Source organism: Apodemus sylvaticus, chromosome 18 (assembly GCF_947179515.1).
Source record: "Apodemus sylvaticus chromosome 18, mApoSyl1.1, whole genome shotgun sequence".
Taxonomy (NCBI): Eukaryota; Metazoa; Chordata; class Mammalia; order Rodentia; family Muridae; genus Apodemus; species Apodemus sylvaticus.
This window is the reverse complement of record NC_067489.1, coordinates 8,932,543-8,950,409: the sequence shown is the minus strand read 5'-3', so window position 1 is coordinate 8,950,409 and position 17,867 is coordinate 8,932,543. Positions and strand designations below refer to the sequence as shown.

The 17,867-nt window shown below is 51.7% G+C and overlaps 2 protein-coding genes across 3 annotated transcripts in view; both read left to right on the top strand.

Moving 5' to 3' along the window:
- Dcun1d2 (defective in cullin neddylation 1 domain containing 2) overlaps positions 1–2,596 on the top strand; it is a 28,864-nt gene extending 26,268 nt beyond the window's left edge. For both annotated transcript variants that reach the window (XM_052161900.1, XM_052161899.1), the window contains one exon: positions 621–2,596. Coding sequence is in view for 1 of the 2 variants with exons in the window: in XM_052161899.1 (XP_052017859.1) it covers positions 621–700 (80 nt within the window). In the remaining variant the exon portion in view is untranslated. The remainder of the gene's footprint in view (positions 1–620) is intronic.
- A 1,923-nt stretch (positions 2,597–4,519) lies between these two features.
- Adprhl1 (ADP-ribosylhydrolase like 1) overlaps positions 4,520–17,867 on the top strand; it is a 30,531-nt gene continuing 17,183 nt past the window's right edge. Inside the window, exons 1-6 of the mRNA XM_052161894.1 lie at positions 4,520–4,730; positions 9,318–9,482; positions 11,992–12,117; positions 12,563–12,703; positions 15,462–15,589; positions 15,734–15,866. Of these exons, the coding sequence (XP_052017854.1) occupies positions 4,520–4,730; positions 9,318–9,482; positions 11,992–12,117; positions 12,563–12,703; positions 15,462–15,589; positions 15,734–15,866 (904 nt within the window). The remainder of the gene's footprint in view (positions 4,731–9,317; positions 9,483–11,991; positions 12,118–12,562; positions 12,704–15,461; positions 15,590–15,733; positions 15,867–17,867) is intronic.

The window sequence follows — 17,867 nt, the reverse complement described above, 5'->3', positions numbered from 1 at the left end:
CATCCCATTCCTCATGCCTGTGGGCAGTACCTGTCACCGCCAGCAGCCAGCTCATAGCCTGTCTCTCGTCTCTCTGACCTTCCCGCTCGACAGTGTCCAGCCCATAACAAATGCCTAATGAAAGCGTGTGGAAAAGAAGAGATAGTGGAGTACAGACAGCTTGGTTTTCAGGAGCCATAACTGTTCTTGGTAAAACTAACTCATCTAAGAGACAGCTAGCACGACAGGCAGCGCATGCCAGTGCAGCGGAGGGCCCTGTGAGCTGTGGTGTTCTGTACTGGATAGGCGTGGGAGTCTCTGGTGAGGAGTCAGAGAAGGAATGAATACCACGACTAGGAATTCATGCTCTGTGGCATTATTTCATTCCCAGTCCACAGATTCTAACGGACGGCCTATAAATTGGCTGAGGCCCAAGAAGCCACCATGTAGGCTTGGCCAGTGGATGTGGGCTCAAGGACATTAACCCACCACTCGACTTCAGCAAGTCATGTGATCAGACACGAGTTGCACAAGCTTCAGATTCCTTTGTTTCTTTAGATGTTAGAATGGGGGAAAGAATATTTTTAATATAAGAATACTGGCATTAGACTTATTTTAAAAATCTGTTTGTTTTCCTTTAGGAGCATGGCCTGTCCTTATAGATGACTTTGTAGAGTATGCACGGCCAGTAGTCACAGGTGGGAGACGTGGCCCTTTCTAGATGGAAAAGCCAGCCGGAGAGTAGGATGGGCGTGTCCTGGAGGAGACAGCTGCGTGGGTTGCTGTGTGCATTGTTGCTGACCTCAGAGTCTTCCTCGTCCATTCATGAAGCAAACCCTTACTCTGCTTAAAGGCTGCAGTGGCTGACGTGCAGGCACGAAGAAGCTCCTCAGGGTGTTAGGGACTTCAGCAGAGCTATCGCTTAGGGGACGCCTGCATGACTTGTCTTTACAGAAAGCAACATAGACCCCGTGTGCAGGGCTGAAAGCATGCCATTCAGTTCCTGACCTTAAGGTGAGCACCAGCCGTTTCCAAACCGGAATCATGTTATAATTATGCTTCAAAGTAGCGTCCATGTCCTCAGAATGATGTATCTTTTATACAAGTCCAGGCTGTTAAACACACACCTCATGAAGATGGCCTTGTCAGAGAGCCCACTGCTTTTAATCTTGGTATTCAAGATGGATAGTTTTGAATTATCAGATCTCTAGATTTACTAGATGTTTTGCTTTCCTTTTCTTTAGAAGATACTGTTGCAGTTTGCACAGGGTAGCACAGGATACATGCAGCAGGTTCATAGCAAACTGTTGACAAGCTGGTGGGCCTGACTCACTTCTAATGAGGTTATTACTATTAGGCCTGGATGCTGCCTCCTGAAAAGTTTCTTATTTTTTTAATATATTTTATATTTAAAAGGACGTTTTTCCATGAGAAACACTTCTTTTTGAGTGATGAATTAGATTTACAAATCATATGCACCAGTTCCCGCCACCTGTCTATGACGTCATCAGTGCCCAGTGTCCAGCCCTTCGAAAGCCATATACATTTGGAAGCAAACATATGTCATCCCGAAAGAATCCACACTCAATGCCTGTCTCGCTTGCCTGCACCTGGGACTGTACCATGTCACTGTGCCATGTCACCATCTGCTTTTCCGGTGTTTATCTGGTCAACATGCACTCATGCACACAGGCACGGAAGGCCTGGAGACTACCTACCTGCTCATCTGGTGTCAAGCTTCGAACATCACTGTGCTGACCCTACCTCATACTTGCCAAGACTTGGTGTCACAAGCGTGCCTTGCTGCCCAGCCTACATCATGGCCCTGGAGCAGATGTGCTGGGCCCACTTCAGGACAGGGGACTGGTCAATGCCTCTATACAGAAAGCATGTCCCAAATGTGCTGTGGGGCATGCTCCTGGTGTGAGACGGACATTGCTAGTGAACAGGAACCTCACGGAGAAGATAGAGGGTTGGAACTGGAAGCCAGTCTCCACAGAGTCAGCTCTCGGTGCGTGAGATGACATCACTAGTGGCCTGTCAAAGGACAGCCGGGACATCTTTGAGAGTGAACATAAAACCAAACTGACTTAGTGGAAGCCTGGAAAACAGCCTCCGTCCAGGCTTTGTGGGCTCCTGACTCGTAGTTAACTTCCGTTCAGAGAACTTTATAGATACAAGTAACTACATCTTGAAGGTCTGCAATACGTTCTTATTTTTAAGATTCAACATTCTTCAGGGAAAGGACCGGCGATACGATTCATCAGGTTAAGGCACGCGCTGCCCAGCCTGACAGCCTGAGTTCAGTCCCTGCGAACCACGTGGTGGAGCGGAGAAGTGACTTCCTCTAGTTGTCCTCTGACCTCCACACATGTGCCATGAAATGCATGTACTCCCCACACACATGTACTAACACAGTAAGACAAACAAACATAAATAAATAAATAACTTTAAAATGTTAAATTCTATGGGATTGCCAACAGGCTGTGACATACTAGTAACTGACCAAGGCTTTTCAGAGAATTGTGCTTTCTGTTCCATTATTTACACTTGAATTGTGCATGTTGCAGAAATGCTGAGCACTTCAGATAGAGTAAATAAAATGCTTTCCCTGGTGTTGTGCTGTGCTGGATTCTTGGTTGCACAAACGCCTGCCTGTGCCCATCAGGCCTTGGAGCACCAGAGAGACCCTCCAGTGACAGCAAGCAAGCCCTTGCCACAGTACATCCCCACCAAGGAAGCTGCGTGCGGGAGACAGACAGGCAGGCAGACAGACAAACAGCTCCATTCCTTCAGGTCCCTTTCTCTGCACAATATGCTAGAATGCGGGGGCCATATATCAGAATATACTAATACAGCTAAGATTATATCCAGAACATATTTACCACACACAACAGGTCTAGGAGATGCATCCCACTCCAGAGGAGAAGCGTAATCCTTGTCTTAAGTGGAGCAGGTGCCGAGTCGTGGTAGTTTGTGTTCAGTGCATTTCAGACTCGCTGCTCTGTGGGCGCAGAAGTAAACTTCCCCCAGCTTCTCTTGCTGTGCCTAGCATCCTGTAACAGAAGGGGCGCTGTCCATGTCAGGTAGACTAGTGAGACAGCCTTACCTTGTGTGTGATTTTGGCTAAATACTGTGGAAGTGGTTTCAAAACGTCCTCAACCAAGCCTCTCCCAAGAGTCCATGGACCCCAGTCCATCAGCCAAGTCACGCTTCTGTCCCTAAGCTGGCCCACCGTAGGTAGGAGCTGGCTCCTGCTGGCTTCTGCCGTTTGTTAGTCTGGCTGGCTGGGAACCGTGTGCCTTTTGCTTTTGCAGGACTCCTTCAGACTGGGAACCGTGCCAGCAGGAAGGGCATCTTGCTACACACTAAAGCTCTCACCAATTGTATTCTAAGTCCAAGTGGTGCCTTGCCAAGCCTGGGTATAACAGACTCAAGTCACGGAAGGTCCAGCACTGTCTGAGCCTGCAGGGTTTGTGCTAGAGACAGGGAATCGGGAGATGGTCATCCTCCTAGGTCATTTCAAACCAAGAACCCTGGCTTTATAAAGTGTACCTATCCAGCCTCCTATTAATTTACTAATTCCATGAGCAGGCAGTGATGTTTACAACACGTGAAGCTTGAGATGGCGTAACCACATTCTACCGCGTCTGCGTAGGCACGCACAACTCAAAGTTAGAATCGGAGCCCCTAAGTTGTGAAGTAATTTTTCACAGGAGCTAGGAGTGCTATATCTTCTAAAGTTTTATCTCATGACAGTTTTTTTAATGGAGCAGAGGATCAGACCAAGGGCCTCATATGCATTAGGCAACTTACTGCTCAGCTGAATCTACTCCACAACCCTCAGCCCTCAGTTTTAAAATAAGGAAAGGTGGGTTTTTCAGGGTTTTGTCCTTGTTTGTTTTTTGAGGCAGAGTAGCTATGGCAGTCCTGCAACTCACTCTGTAGACCAGGTTGGCCTCAAACTCAGGGATCCACCTACTCCTGCCCCTGGCCCTACCCCTGCCCTCTGAGTGCTGAAATTAGAGGCGTGTACCACCACTGCCCAGCCAGAAAAGCTTTCTAAAAGCGTAAAACTACAATGGCTGGATGTCAGCGTTATGCTGAGTGAAAGATGAGTGCGGATAAGAAGTGGCAAGAGGAGTGTGTTTATTTGAAGGTAGGGCAGAGCCATGGCGAAGAACACAGGATGGAACAGCATGTTCCCTCTGTGGCGTGTATGGCTCTGCCTGCAGGGGGCGCAGTCCACCACGGAGCTGACACAGTCGCTCCGCTCAAGGGCTCAGCGCACTGGTGCCGCCGCCCGCCCGCCCGGCAGGCTCCTTTGCTGGAGAGCTGTGCTGTCCAAACAGCTCCCACGTGGTGAGCTCCGGGCCTTTATCTCATTGGTGTCACCTGCCAAGGCAGGGAAGGAACGCCTGACCATTTGGAGAGTGCTGGATGGTGATACAATGACCAGTATAAATGTCAGCCGGGCTGGCTAAGGGTGGCCAGGAGAGGACAAAGGCGGCTGCGGGGGTAAGAGGGGTCACCTTCCAAGATGGAGAAGTTCAAGGCAGCAATGTTGCTGGGGAGTGTTGGAGATGCACTCGGCTATGGAAATGTCTGCAGGGAGAACAGCGTCCTAGGCTCGATCCAGGAGGAGCTGCAAAAGACAGGGGGACTGGACAGCCTGGTGCTCTCACCTGGAAGGTGGCCAGTGAGTGACAATACCGTCATGCACATTGCAACCGCTGAGGCCCTTACCACAGGTAGGAGTGCGTCGGGGTAGAGAGACCGGCCGCCTGTTGTTGGTAGCAAACCAGTACTGAGAACCATGAAGGTGGTACATTAGTGCCGTGTTACCCGACACTGTGGCTGAAGGTGAGGATTTAATATTCACCCAAGACCTGGAGCCTGAGAGGCAGCGGGTCATGTTTCTCCTGAGTGTCTTTGGGGGACAGCAGTGCTTCACAGAGAATTAAGCTCCAGATTCTAGAACAGCGTTTGCTTGTTTCTTGTGTTGCGCGAGCAAGCCTCTGGGAGCTGCTCTGCTGGGATAAAGCACAGCCGTGGCTTCTCACTGCCCAGGATGAGGTATCCTGTTCTAAGTCTGATACAGAAGAGCTTGAAATGTGGGCCCACTGAGATAACATTGTTTGGGGATGGCATTTCAAATCCAAATAATTACGGTTGGACTATCTGAGTGGTTGGTTCAGTTTGGACATTGTTTATGAGTAGGTGTTCTAAGGAAGAGTTTTGGACATGGGAGACAAAGCTTGTTACCTAAGGAGCGGATCAGCGCTAAGATCAACAAAACGTTCCCTGGATTTCAGAGACTTGCACACATACAAGCACCGAGTGTCTTTTCTCAGCAGGGTGTGGTAATACCCTGCAGGTCTAGCATGCCATTGTTGCAAAATTGAGACCCGGGGCCAGCAGTTGAGCCAACAGACCCCACTTAGGCATTCTCTGTTCTGTCCATCTGTCGCGAACACACTCAGCTTAGCTCTGCGGTCATTGTATAGGAATGCCACCAATGCCGTGTTTCTAAATAGAGCTGAAACGCATTGATAAGATACCGTGTCACAGCTCATTGAGAATGGTGAAGCGTCCTGCTGAGTGGACATCATGATGGGATTCAGGTATTTATGGATTCTGTCATCACTGTATAGGAATATCGCCAACTCGCCCCGAAATAACTAGGGAGAAGTAAAGTCCGTTGCTAAGGCACAGTGTCATCACACTATGGGAAGTGAGACACATCAAAAGCATTGTGAATTCCAAATCTTTATTTCCTCTCATACTTTTGGGCATACTTATCTGCTTTTATGGTCAATAGTACAGCTCAGAGTCCACCACAGCTCACAGCCTCTGGAGAGCAGGATGGTACTCTACAGTTGGTACTTACCCTGGCCGTTTGCTGTCATATTGCCCTGGATACGCCAGTGTACAGCCAAGCCACGTAGAGGTGCTTGTGGGTGCTTATTGCTGATGCGGGCTCTGAGAGGGCAGAGTGCCTGGCGTGTGTCTGTCCCTGGGGCCTCCCTGGAGAGCCCCTGGCTCAGGTAGGTCCTGTATAACAACACAGGGCACTTGGGATTATAATAGTGGACAATAGTCCACTCAAGATGTAGTATGTTCATGTAGGACGTTTGGGGCCTCTTTGCAGTATTAGTTTTATTTATTTTTTTTTTTTTTTGTCTGTCTGTTTGTTTGGGGGAAAAGTGGATTCCCTTCCAGTCACCACATTTCCCAAGTACATGTTGCTGTGTTGTGCCCTGTCAGAGCCTCTTATTGCACTTCATGGACACCCCTTTAGTTAAACCTCTAGACCAGAGGTTCTCAACCCATGGGCCATGACCACTTTGAGCTCAAATGACCTTCTCACAGGAGTCACTTAAAACCATTGGAAAACACAGATATTTACATTATAATTCATAACAATAGCAAGATTCCAGTCTCAAGGTGGTGTCAAAACATGAGGAAGTTTACAACATTAGGAAGATGGGGAGCCGCTTCTCTACAGAGTAAGCACTTTTTGTTTGTTTGTTTGTTTTGTTTTTTTGCTCACCGAAAATCAGGATTTTTTTCTCTAAACAACCCAGTCTTTAACCACTGACGTGTCAGTAATGGTAGGCACAGCAAACGTGCATGAGGAGCTGTCCTACCCACCTTCCACACACTATCCCAAGGCCATGTCATTGTCACACTCTGAAAGGTGGCTTCAGGGTTTCCTTTCCACAGGTGAGAGCCACATGCCCAGAGTAGCTGGGTAACCCGTCCAGGGCTGTGCAGCCAGCTGACAGCACATCGGGCCACCTGACCACAAGCTGTGTTCTTACCTACCCCACCTGCTGCCTAAGGTCAAGGTGGCCACAGGGCTGTTGACTGTGGTGTTTGGGTGTCCTATAGCTCGTTCCCCAGAGTGGGACCACTGTTGGCACGATGAAACAAGTGCCCCTCAGGATTCCATAACTCTGGGAAGACTATGTGATCTACAAGTCATGGCCCGGCTGCCACGGTGGCCACAGCTCACACGAGAGCAGAAACAAGGACAGGGCCTGGCATTCTACACGTCAGGTCGGCGGGGCTGCTCCAGAGACCTCGCTCCAAAGACCACAGCAGTTTCACCAGGTCCCAGGCAAGCACCTGGTGAGCCTGAGCTTTGAGTGTAGCTCGTGCCGGATTATTTGCTCTGGGACCCAGGTATGGGGCTCCACATTCCCGATGGCTGGATGGCTGCTGCTGAGCCCGAGGACCTGGTGAGGCGCTCACATCCCTGTGCCTTAAAACCCTTGAGGCTGTGGGAGTCAAGCAAAGCCACAGGAAGGTTATGAGGAACTGGGCAGTGGTGTAAGACCACCAGGCTGGGGTCCCAGCCTCTAGAGGATCTTGCGTTTCTGAAGTTAAACAGTTCTGGCTGCCTGTTGACTGCCAGGGCCAATCAGTGCAGGGCGGAGGCACAGGAAGTGCCTCCTCAATGCACAGCCTACAGGGAGGGACCTTGAGACCTGCAGAGTAAGGGTGTGCTTCCTCTCAATGGCTTTCTGACAGACACACAGGCTGGAGCCAGAATGAATGAGAAAGGATGCAACCTTGTGGAACTCTTTGGTATTTTACTTCAAACTCCGCCACGGTATTTTGCTCGTCGTCGTCGTTGTTATTATTCTCACATTCTTTAAGAGTTGCGGGTCAGTCTTCTAACATAACTTATCCTTCCGGGGGGTGTGTGGGGAGGCAGTGAAGTCAAGGCGGAGTGCCCAGCAAGGTCACCGACTGACCAGCCTGTTTCTCGTTTGTACTCCAACCCGAAAGGACAGGCGTCTGTGGCTGCCGGATTCCTTACAGCCCTCCTTTAACTCCAGGAAAGCTCTGTTTCAGCTGCAGGCAGAGAGGCCACACTGTCTGATAACTGTTTAAGAGCCTGGGAGAGCCGGCTGCCCGGACTGCAGGAGAAGCTGCCATTTGTAAGCAGATAGCACCGGAAACCCGTGCCAGCCGCTCGCTCAGACCTGCCTCCCAGCAGGGGTTTGCACAGACGCAGCTAATTTTATTCCTGTAGGGTTGCCACATGGAACCTGGCTGGGACTCCCTCCTCCAAAACAAAGTTCCACCCATCCTTCCTCCTGCCCCACTTCCAAGCTAGGCATGAGCCCCAAGGGAGAAGAAATGTAGGGCTTGCATCTGTTCCAGGCACACTGAGAGCAGAGCAGGGCAGGAGAGGGGCTCTTCCTCCAGGAGCCTGGCCAGGCCAGGCCGCTGGGTAAAAGCTCTCTTCCCATCAGGGGGCACTTCACTCTGCCTGGCAACAAGGGAGTCTCTGAGGTTTCCAGCCGGCCTCTGTTCTGGCACAGAGCCCCTCACCGTGCTCTGTCCTTCTCTACCTACCCAGCTCTCAGAAACACGGGCCACCATGGCCAGGGAAAGAGCCACTGGTTGTTTCCTTCATCCTAAGTGCAGCTGTGCCATAGGACAGAAACCCAGTGGTGGTCATGCAAGAGCCTGTGTGAGAGCCGAACCCACAGCCTCCCTGGGTACCAGGACCACCGCCTGCCCCGCCCCCAGATGGTCACACACACTGGACTCCACTGACCACACATGTGTGACCTTTTGTCCACCAAGCCGGGGATTAACTTAATGACCAAAAATCTCTGTCTCTGCAGTCAAAACCCATCCGTTAGCCGGGCAGTTGGGGTGGGGGTGGGGCACACCTATAATCCCAGCACTCTGGGAGGCAGAGGCAGGCAGATTTCTGAGTTTCGAGGCCAGCCTGGTCTACAGAGTGAGTTCCAGGACAGACAGGGCTATACAGAGAAACGCTATCTGGAAAAAAAAATCCAAAAAACAAACAAACAAACAAAAACCATCCGTCTAGGCGTGGCAGTCTTCCTGGAGAAGTCTGATAAAAAGGACAACATATAATTAGGGCTGGCTTACAGGTTCAGAGGTTCAGTCTGCCATCATCAAGGCAGGAGCATGGCAGCATCCAGGCAGGCATGGTGCAGGAGGAGTTGAGAGTTCTACATCTTCATCTGAAGGCCGCTAGTGAAAGACTGGCTTCCAGGCAGCTAGGACGAGGGTCTTAAAACCCACACCCACAGTGACACACCTCCCAACAGTGCCACTCCCAGGGCCAACCATATACATTATTCCAAGTAGGCGAGACTGTTAGCAGAAATGAAGGTGGTAGGTGTTCCCTAGGCTCTCGGGACACCAGAAAAGGGGTAAAAGACCACGGGAGGTCTAAAATTCATCCAGGCGACAGGGGAGTTGCCATGGATGGAACTTGTTCCCACCCCACCCTCTCACATACTCGCTATCTTCACTGAGATCTGTCCCCACCCCTTCCTCCACAGACTACTGGTGCCTGGACGACCTGTACCGGGAGATGGTAAAGCGATACGTGGAGACAGTGGAGAAACTCTCAGAGCATCGGCCAGACCCTTCTACTGTGGAGGGCTGCTCCCAGCTGAAGCCAGATAACTACCTCCTAGCGTGGCACACGCCCTTCAGTGAAAAGGGTCAGAAACCTCTCTGTTCACAGAGCTGCACTTAGGAGCCTGTGTGTGTGGATGCTGGCTGGCATCCCGCCCTGACACTTAGTGTGCTATTCCCATCCTTCTGGATCAGATCCTTTGGCGGGCAGGGCATCCCCTGTGAGCTATCCCAGCTTGCCTGCGCATCTCTTAAAGATGCTGTCCACATGACATTGTGCTTCCCCAGAGGGGTTTTTGCTATCCACTTTCCTTTAAGGACTGCTTCCTGCTGCCTTTCCTTGAAGCATGTGTCTTGGTAAGGAGAAGTGCTGTCTGTGTTCACGTCTCCTGTGTTCTATGCTGTGTTCATGGGATGCAGCATATAGGCAGCCCCAGGCCCCACCTCTCCTCTCAGTACCTCTCCTCTTGGGCCTGTCTCGCGCTGGTACCCCTTTATAATAGTGAGCCCACAGATCTGCATTCACCCTGAAGGGAGCAGAGCACACATGCTCCACTGTGGGTACCACACCATCAGCCCCGCCTCCGCAGCTCCATTAGTCTGGAGACCTGGGCTCCCTCTTCCCAAACACAAGAGGAAGTGCTAAGACCAAGTGTGTCTCTGAACTGAAGAGCAAGAGAGCAGCAGAACACTCATGGCAGAACCGGGTCAGACACTGATGCCCTGGGTAGCCAAGAGAGAACAACTCAGGTTCAACAGAAGGCTCGATGTGAGCGGTGTAGATGTTACCAACAGGAGAGATCATTTGAACAGATATGGAGGAGGCATGGCTAAGGAAAGCAGTTTAAGCAAGTATAGCAGGACTACTGTTTCATTTCTGCTACTGAGAGGAAATACCCTAGATGAAAGAGATTCAGAGGGGGAGGGGGCTTCATTTCAGCTACGGTTCCAGGTTACAGACCTCCATCATCATAGAGAACTCACGGCGCGAGCTTTAGTTAGCTAGTCACCACACCCACAGTCTAGAGCAAAGAGAAATGAATGCATTGCTTGCTTGCTTGTGCTCAGTTTGATTTATCCACTTTTAAATGTGCAGGATTCCTGGCTAGGAATGGTGCCACCCACAGTGGACTGGGTTTCCCTACATCAATTAGTTTAATTAAGACAATCCTGGCTGAGATGCCCATAGACCAATCCAATGTTGACAGTCCCCCACTGAGACTCTCTCCAGGTTATTCTAGATTGTGTCACGTTGATAGAACTGACCATCACTGACCAACCAGGAAGACCCCAGGGTCATCACTGTGGAACATGAGGAGGCAAATGAGCGTCCTTCCAGGCAGAGCAAACGTGGTACAAACACTTGAGAGGGAAACCCAGTGTTATCTGTCAGAGCTATTTAAGGCAAGCACATTTTGATCTGGCATTCTACTTCTAAAAGTCTTAAACACCCATAATGGTGGCATAGTAAAGTAGGTGAGCAGAAGTGTGTGTGAGGGTCATCCTTGTGCCATCAGCTGTACAAGCAAAAACCTGGAAGCACCCCAGTGTCCCCCGTAAGAGAACGGGAAAGTTAATTGTATGTCGATGCAATAGAATGCCATGTAGATGTTTAAAACCACAAAGCAGATCTGTATGTTGAGATGTGCAAGTTTCCAGCTATAGATTTGTGGGGAAAAGCAGGATTCCAGGGCTGGAGAGATGGCTCAGCAGTTAAGGGCACTGGTTGCTCTTCCAGAGGTCCTGAGTTCAATTCCCAGAAACCATGTGGTGGCTCACAACCATCTGTAGTGAGATCTGATGCCCTCTTCTGGTGTGTCTGAAATGGTGACAGTGTACTCACATACATAAAATAAATAAATCTTTAAAAAAAAAAAAAAAAAAAGCAAGATTCCAACCCCTCCCCTAAAGCTGTATTTATGGGAAGGTCATGCATGTGAAGAGAGTTCATAGCGTGCACACACAGGAGACTTCTCAAGGGACAGTAGAGTGCCTTCACAGCAGAAATAAAGAATATTCACGTTTTGATGTACGGAAGCGCAGTACGTATGTGAAGTGCCCAAGGAGGAAGCCAGAAGAAGACTCTGTGTCAATGATAACTTCATGACAGTTTTTAAAGAGAAAATCTCCCAGAAATGGTGGCTATATAACAACTCTGTTTCAAAAAGCAGGGAAGGAAGGAGAGAAGGAAGGGGGAGAAGGAGGAAGGGAAGGAAAAAGAGAGGGAGGGAGGAGGGAGAGAGGGAGGGGGAGGGAGGGAGGGAGGGAGGGAGGGAGGGAGGGAGGGAGGGAGGGAGGGAGGGAGGGAAGGAGGTATGTCTGATTTGACCCTGCTTCAGTTATGCCCTAAGTCGAAGCATATCATGAGACTGCCCTGGGCCAAGAAAAAAGTCCGTTTTCAGGGGTTAAATAACTCCGCTTTCTTGTGACTGGACCCCAGATCTGTTTTCTCTCACTCAGGATTCCCATGGCTTTTAATCACTCATTTAATGATTCTCCAGTGTTCCGTAGACCTCATACTTCAGAAACTGTGAATTCAGGGCTCCCACAGGTCATGGAGCCAAGCCTGAACTCAGGTGTCTGTCACCCATGTAGGTTCAGGGTTCGGGGCTGCCACCAAAGCAATGTGCATCGGAATGCGGTACTGGAAGCCAGAACGGCTGGAGACCCTCATTGAAGTCAGTGTCGAGTGCGGCAGGATGACCCACAACCACCCTACAGGTAAAGGGCCGCCCTGAACGGGTGCTGAGCAGGGCCACGACCGATGCGGGCGATGATCCGCTTGAGGACAGAAGTGACATCAAGTGTGGTTATGTTGGAGAAGCCATGCAAGGGGAAAAACCCCCATGGTTCCTGTATCACTCATGCCAGAGCTAAGGAAATAGGGGGATAGATCTTGAGGGGAAAGTGGGCTCCAGGCTAATGAGGGGTTCCAGTCAGTTCTGAGGGCTGATGCCTTTCTCCACGGCCTGGCCTCGTCTGTGTTCCTCTCTGCTTAGTCTCTGGGCCCTGCAGCAGCCCTGAAAGGTGCCTTGCCTGTTATGCAGAGGGAGAGGCAGAGCCCACAGCTCTAGAGGTGGGTTTGAACTCTATAGAGGTGTTTGGACTCAGAGAGCCACTGGCCCCGGGTTAACAGAGCTGTATCTCTCTTCCTGTTCCTCTCTAGGTTTCCTAGGGTCCCTGTGCACGGCACTGTTTGCCTCTTACGCACTACAGGGAAAGCCACTTGTGCAGTGGGGAAGAGAGATGCTGAAGGTGCTTCCTCTGGCTGAGGAGTACTGTAGGAAGACCATCCGGCACATGGCAGGTGAGCCTGCCGCCATCCTGCCCCAGCGCCTTCCGCTCGCCCAAAGCGCATGCACTCGCACTCAAACTCAAGCCCCCGCTCCAGCCGCCCACTGTGTTCCCCCAAAGGCAATGCCTAGAGAAGCCTTGGTCAGCACGGGAAGGGCTCACACAGGCCCTCCCCTGGCTGAGGGCAGACCACTGCTCCAAGTAGCATCAGGACCTCAAGGAGAACCACAGCCTTATGGGAGAACGGCCTCTTCCCCAGTTCCCCGAGGTCTCAGAGACGCACACTCTCTGCCCCTCCAAGCTGACACTAAGTGTCTGGTGCTGAAGAGGAATAAATCATGCCTACATTTCACACGACCCCACCCTAACCTGGACTTGACCGAAGAGATGATGTATCCCACGGCACACACACACTTCCATCTGTATCAAGATGGGTTCCCATGCCACGAGTCCCCAGAGACCACGGAAGGCACGTACTTTGGAGGTTTCTATCTGTCCTCGGTAACCCAGAGCCTGTCAGCCTTTTGGATATGGTCATCCTGTTCATCAAACATCCTGGGAGCACTGTGGCTTCCAGGCTCTGACACACAAGGAGCAAATATACCCCACCCTCACCCTCACCCACACCCACACCCTCACCCTCACCCTCACCCACACCCACACCCACACCCACTTGGCTCAGGAGTGTGGTACAGTAGACATGGGCACAGGAGGCAGGACCAGAAAACTCAGGGCTCACTCCCCAGGCCTCTGAGTATATGGAACATGCTGTCACCCCAGGGCTGCTCTACACACTACGAGGGGTGTGTGAGTGGGGAGTAGAGGTGGCTCCACGCATCCTGCCACCCACCTAAGTAGGAGCAAACGTTCTACAATAAGCGGCCAGGTGTCCTGGAAGAGGAGGCTGAGAGCACAGGCCGGGCTCACAGCTTCTCCAGGACAGCATGGAGCTGGTTGGCTCCTGAGCAGTCCCAAGGGTCACCACGAGGAGGGGCGTGTTCTAGAAGTTCCAGCACAACGTTACAAGGATACAGAACACACAGAGGACACCCACTTGGCCTCAACCCCGGGGGCGGGGGATGGGGCCCAAAGGATGGCGCCAGGCATTCGAGCTAGCTCATCTCTGAACTGTCCTTCCTTCACCCACGTCACCTCTGAGGAACATTTATGCCCTTAATTTTCTGCTCAGTTTAATCCATCATTCCCTGGTTCCTCTGCCTCCCATAGTAGGTGGGCTGTTTGTCTCACCCAAGCAGGGTCACCAGAGGCCCCAAGACTGGAAGATAGTCTCTGTGATAGAGTGGAACCTTACAATACAGTGTTCACATTGCTAAGGGACACCCAGGACTCCAGAACCCTGGGTGGCTGTTTTCGAAGTGTGCCATTCGTGGGCATGTGGGGGGGGGGGGTGAGGCTGAGAGCAGAGTCCACTGCCGAGCCATTTGGAGACAGTCGTAGCTGTTTCTGGGAGGTGACCCCAGAGAAACAGTCGTGCTATGCCTGTGTGATTTTAGGTTTGCATGACCCAGAGCTTTAGGAGCTCCTTCGACACAGCACTTTGAATAGAGGCTAAGCTCACGTAGCAGCTTATCTGTACCGCCCTTGGAGAGCATCTGGGGAAGCCCCTCTAGGTCTGAGCAGCCGCTGAAAGAATCAGACAGGTCCTGGGCTCTGGGTCCGGAAACCTCCCTCCTGAGCCCCAGGCTAGCACCTCCCTGAGAAGGGGGCAGAACCGGGGCTTCTGCTTTTACTGGTGTTCAGGCTGGCAATGTTTTAGCTTTGTGAGGCCCTTCAGGTCCAGAATCCCGATGTGCTAGTCCAAGAGGCTGTCCCAGCAGGCCATGGCTTCTCTGAGGCTCTGCCCACCACCCTGGAGCCCGTTAGCCTTTCTGCTCTGTCCTCTGCTGCCCAGGGACAGACAGAAAGCAGGTTCTAGACCTTTACCATTGGCTATGGCCCCCAGTCCTAGCCAGCCCTAAAGGCCAAGGTGTTCCCCACCCTTTGGTGCCTCCGGAGGAGGACACACTAGGAGAACCTCCCAGAGCAGGACTCCGTTTGCTGCCTGCTGCCGTGTCTCTGGCGGTCCCCATCCTCTATAAGATGAGCCACTGCAGGCCGCTGCCCAGCTGGTACCCTCTTCCTCAGATGTGCCATGCAGAAGCCCTTCAGCTCTCCTAGGGCTTGGGTTTCAGGCTCTCAGTGATAATGAAACTGCTCCTCCTCTCACTGAGCACGCCCAGGTTTAAGTTAATCAGAATACAGACTTCCCTATTGATTTTGTTTTGGATCTCTGGGTTTCTCTGTTTTGGGGGGATTTTTCTCTTTCCAGTAACTTATGCATGCTAGGCAAGCCCTCTTAACCCTGAGCCCCAGCCCCCAATTAACTAAAATTGTAGGCCCACAATCACCCTGTGATCACTTTCTGCTTCGGGGAGCAGTTAGGTAACCCCGGTGTTGTTTCGCACTCTCCCCACAGCCTGTGCTACTCCTGGAAGCAGCCATGCCTATCAGAGCTGCTTATTTTGGGCACAGATATGCCAACCCCACAGCTGCAGCCGAGGGTGGGGGTTACCACCCACCTCCCCCATCCCCGTGCCCGCCCCCCATCCCCGTGCCCGCCCCCCCATCCCCGTGCCCACCCCCCCATCCCTGTGCCCGCCTCCCCCATCCCCGTGCCCACCTCCCCATCCCCGTGCCTGTCCCCCCATCCCGGTGCCTGCCCGCCCCCCCCCCAGGCGCCATCCACCCACCTCCCCTGTGCTCACATTTAGAGTACCAAGAACACTGGTTTTACTTCGAAGCAAAATGGCAGTTTTATTTGGAGGAGAGAAAAATCAGGGAAGACTCAGAAGACAAAGCCACCTTTCCCGACAACTATGATGCAGAGGAGAGAGACAAGGTGAGTCCGGCCCCAGCCCTGGGAACAGCCATTGCTCCCTGGAACTCCGCCAGGAGAGAGCAAAAAAGAATGGCGGGTGGGCAGTGGCCACAGGGAGGGACTGGGATCTTTTCTGGACATACAATGACCCGTGGTTCTCTTCAGACATACAAGAAGTGGAGCTCAGAAGGCAGAGGGGGACGCCGCGGCCATGACGCCCCAATGATAGCCTACGATGCCCTTCTTGCTGCGGGAAGTGACTGGACCGAGCTGTGCCGTCGAGCCATGTTCCACGGAGGTAAGATGTCCTCCTTCGGTCTGGATACTTCCAGAAGGCGCTAATCTGTGCTCTGAAGCACTTCTAGAAAGCACAGACCCAGAAACCAGGCTCAGCTCCACTGCTGGACACACCCTGCAGTTTGATTGCAGTACACACTCTACTGTGGCATGTGGGCCACAGATAGAGTTACAATAACCTACTTTGATGCGGCCCACATCAAAGTCTCACAGGTGACCCTTCAGGGCTGGCAGGTCTCTCACAGGTTCCTCCCTCCTGCAGCTCTGTGGCCCTGTACAAAGCCAGGTTCCCAGGCCTGAGGCCTGTTGTCCCCCGGTGGCCCTGACTCCATGGGCTTACCAAGTGTGGAAAACAACCCATAAGAACTGTGCAGAAATCCACAAACACTAGGCTCAGTGTTTGCTGGTGCCTAGTACTTCAGCTGGGGACCACCGTGTCCACGCCACTAAAGCCAGCTGTGACCTTCCGGAGAAGCCAGGCTGTGAAGAGGGCAGAAGGAGCTGAGGCAAAGCGGGGAAGTCGCCTCATAGAGCCCATATAGGCCGGAGCATCTTGTACCGACAGGAAGGCAAAAATGCACACACTTGCGTCCCCTCGTCCTTTCAGACAGGGATGGGGTGAGCGCAGAGGCGTGACCGTGAGGTACAGTGTGAGGCAGGCCAGGAGACAGTGCCTGGCAATGCCAGGAGAGACAGGATGGACCCGGGTGGCTGAGAGACTCTGACAAGGAAGCCACTGCCCTCGCAGTTGCCTTGCACTAGGACAAGTGCATCTTGGTGCAGTTGAGCATGCGGCCTGAGGCCTCAGCTGCCAGGGGAGCTCTGTGTGGGACCAGAACTTTGTCCCACAAACTAGGGCGGGTCCTTCGGCTTTCTTTCAGCTCTCCTCAGAGAATTAATGGTGTCAAGGCCATCTTGGTAGCAGGCTTAAGTAGGATGGACAGAAAGGCTATGGGAAGTCAGGCCTGGCTAGCGCCTCTTTGTCATTTCTGCTGTTCCTAGGTGTCTGAGTCCAGGCTTCTCGCAAGACCAGCACCCAGGTCGCTAGATGTATCTACTCTGTGAACCACGGCCCTGACCTTGTAGCCCCAGCCTCATGCAATCCAGTTGTTCTTCCCGCTGTGTGTGCCCATGTATGCTTGTGCTAGGGTGTGAGAGTGTGACTGGACATTACCAGGATACACAAGCAGCTTGGGGTCAGAGGTCACGTCGGGAGGAATCACAGGCAGTGCCAAGGTTCCCAGCCAAAGAGACAAGGGCCACGTGATTTAGATACCACAGCCCCAGATTTTTTTTTTCTTTTAGAGCAGATTTGTGTGTGTGTGTGTGTGTGTGTGTGTGTGTTTGAGACAGGGTTTCTCTGTGTAATCCTGGCTGTCCTGGAACTTACTCTGAAGACCAAGCTGGCCTCGAACTCAGAAATCCACCTGCCTCTGCCTCCCAAGTGCCGGGATTAAAGGTGTGTGCCACCACCGCCCGGTTTTTTTTTTTTTTTAAAGATTTATTTATTATGATATGTAAGTACACTGTAGCTGTCTTCAGACACACCAGAAGAGGGCGTCAGGTCTCATTACAGATGGTTGTGAGCCACCATGTGATTGCTGGGATTTGAACTCAGGACCTTCAGAAGAACAGGCAGTGCTCTTAACTGCTGAGCCATCTCTCCAGCCCAAGAACTGGCAAATTCTTGAAGCTTAAAGTGCTGCATAAGCGCACTCAATTATCTTCCTTACACTGACTTTTTAATATTAATATACACAGGTATATTTTTATTAGAATTATTTTGGATCGTTTCTTGTATAGATTTCCATGAACATGTCTTAGTGTATAACTCTTTGGATGGTTCCTCAAAATATTTTTTTTTGTTTTTTGTTTGCTTTTGTTTTTTGAGACAGGGTTTCTCTGTGTAGCCCTGGCTGTCCTGGAACTCACTCTGTAGACCAGGCTGGCATCGAACTCAGAAATCCACCTGCCTCTGCTTCCCAAGTGCTGGGATTACAGG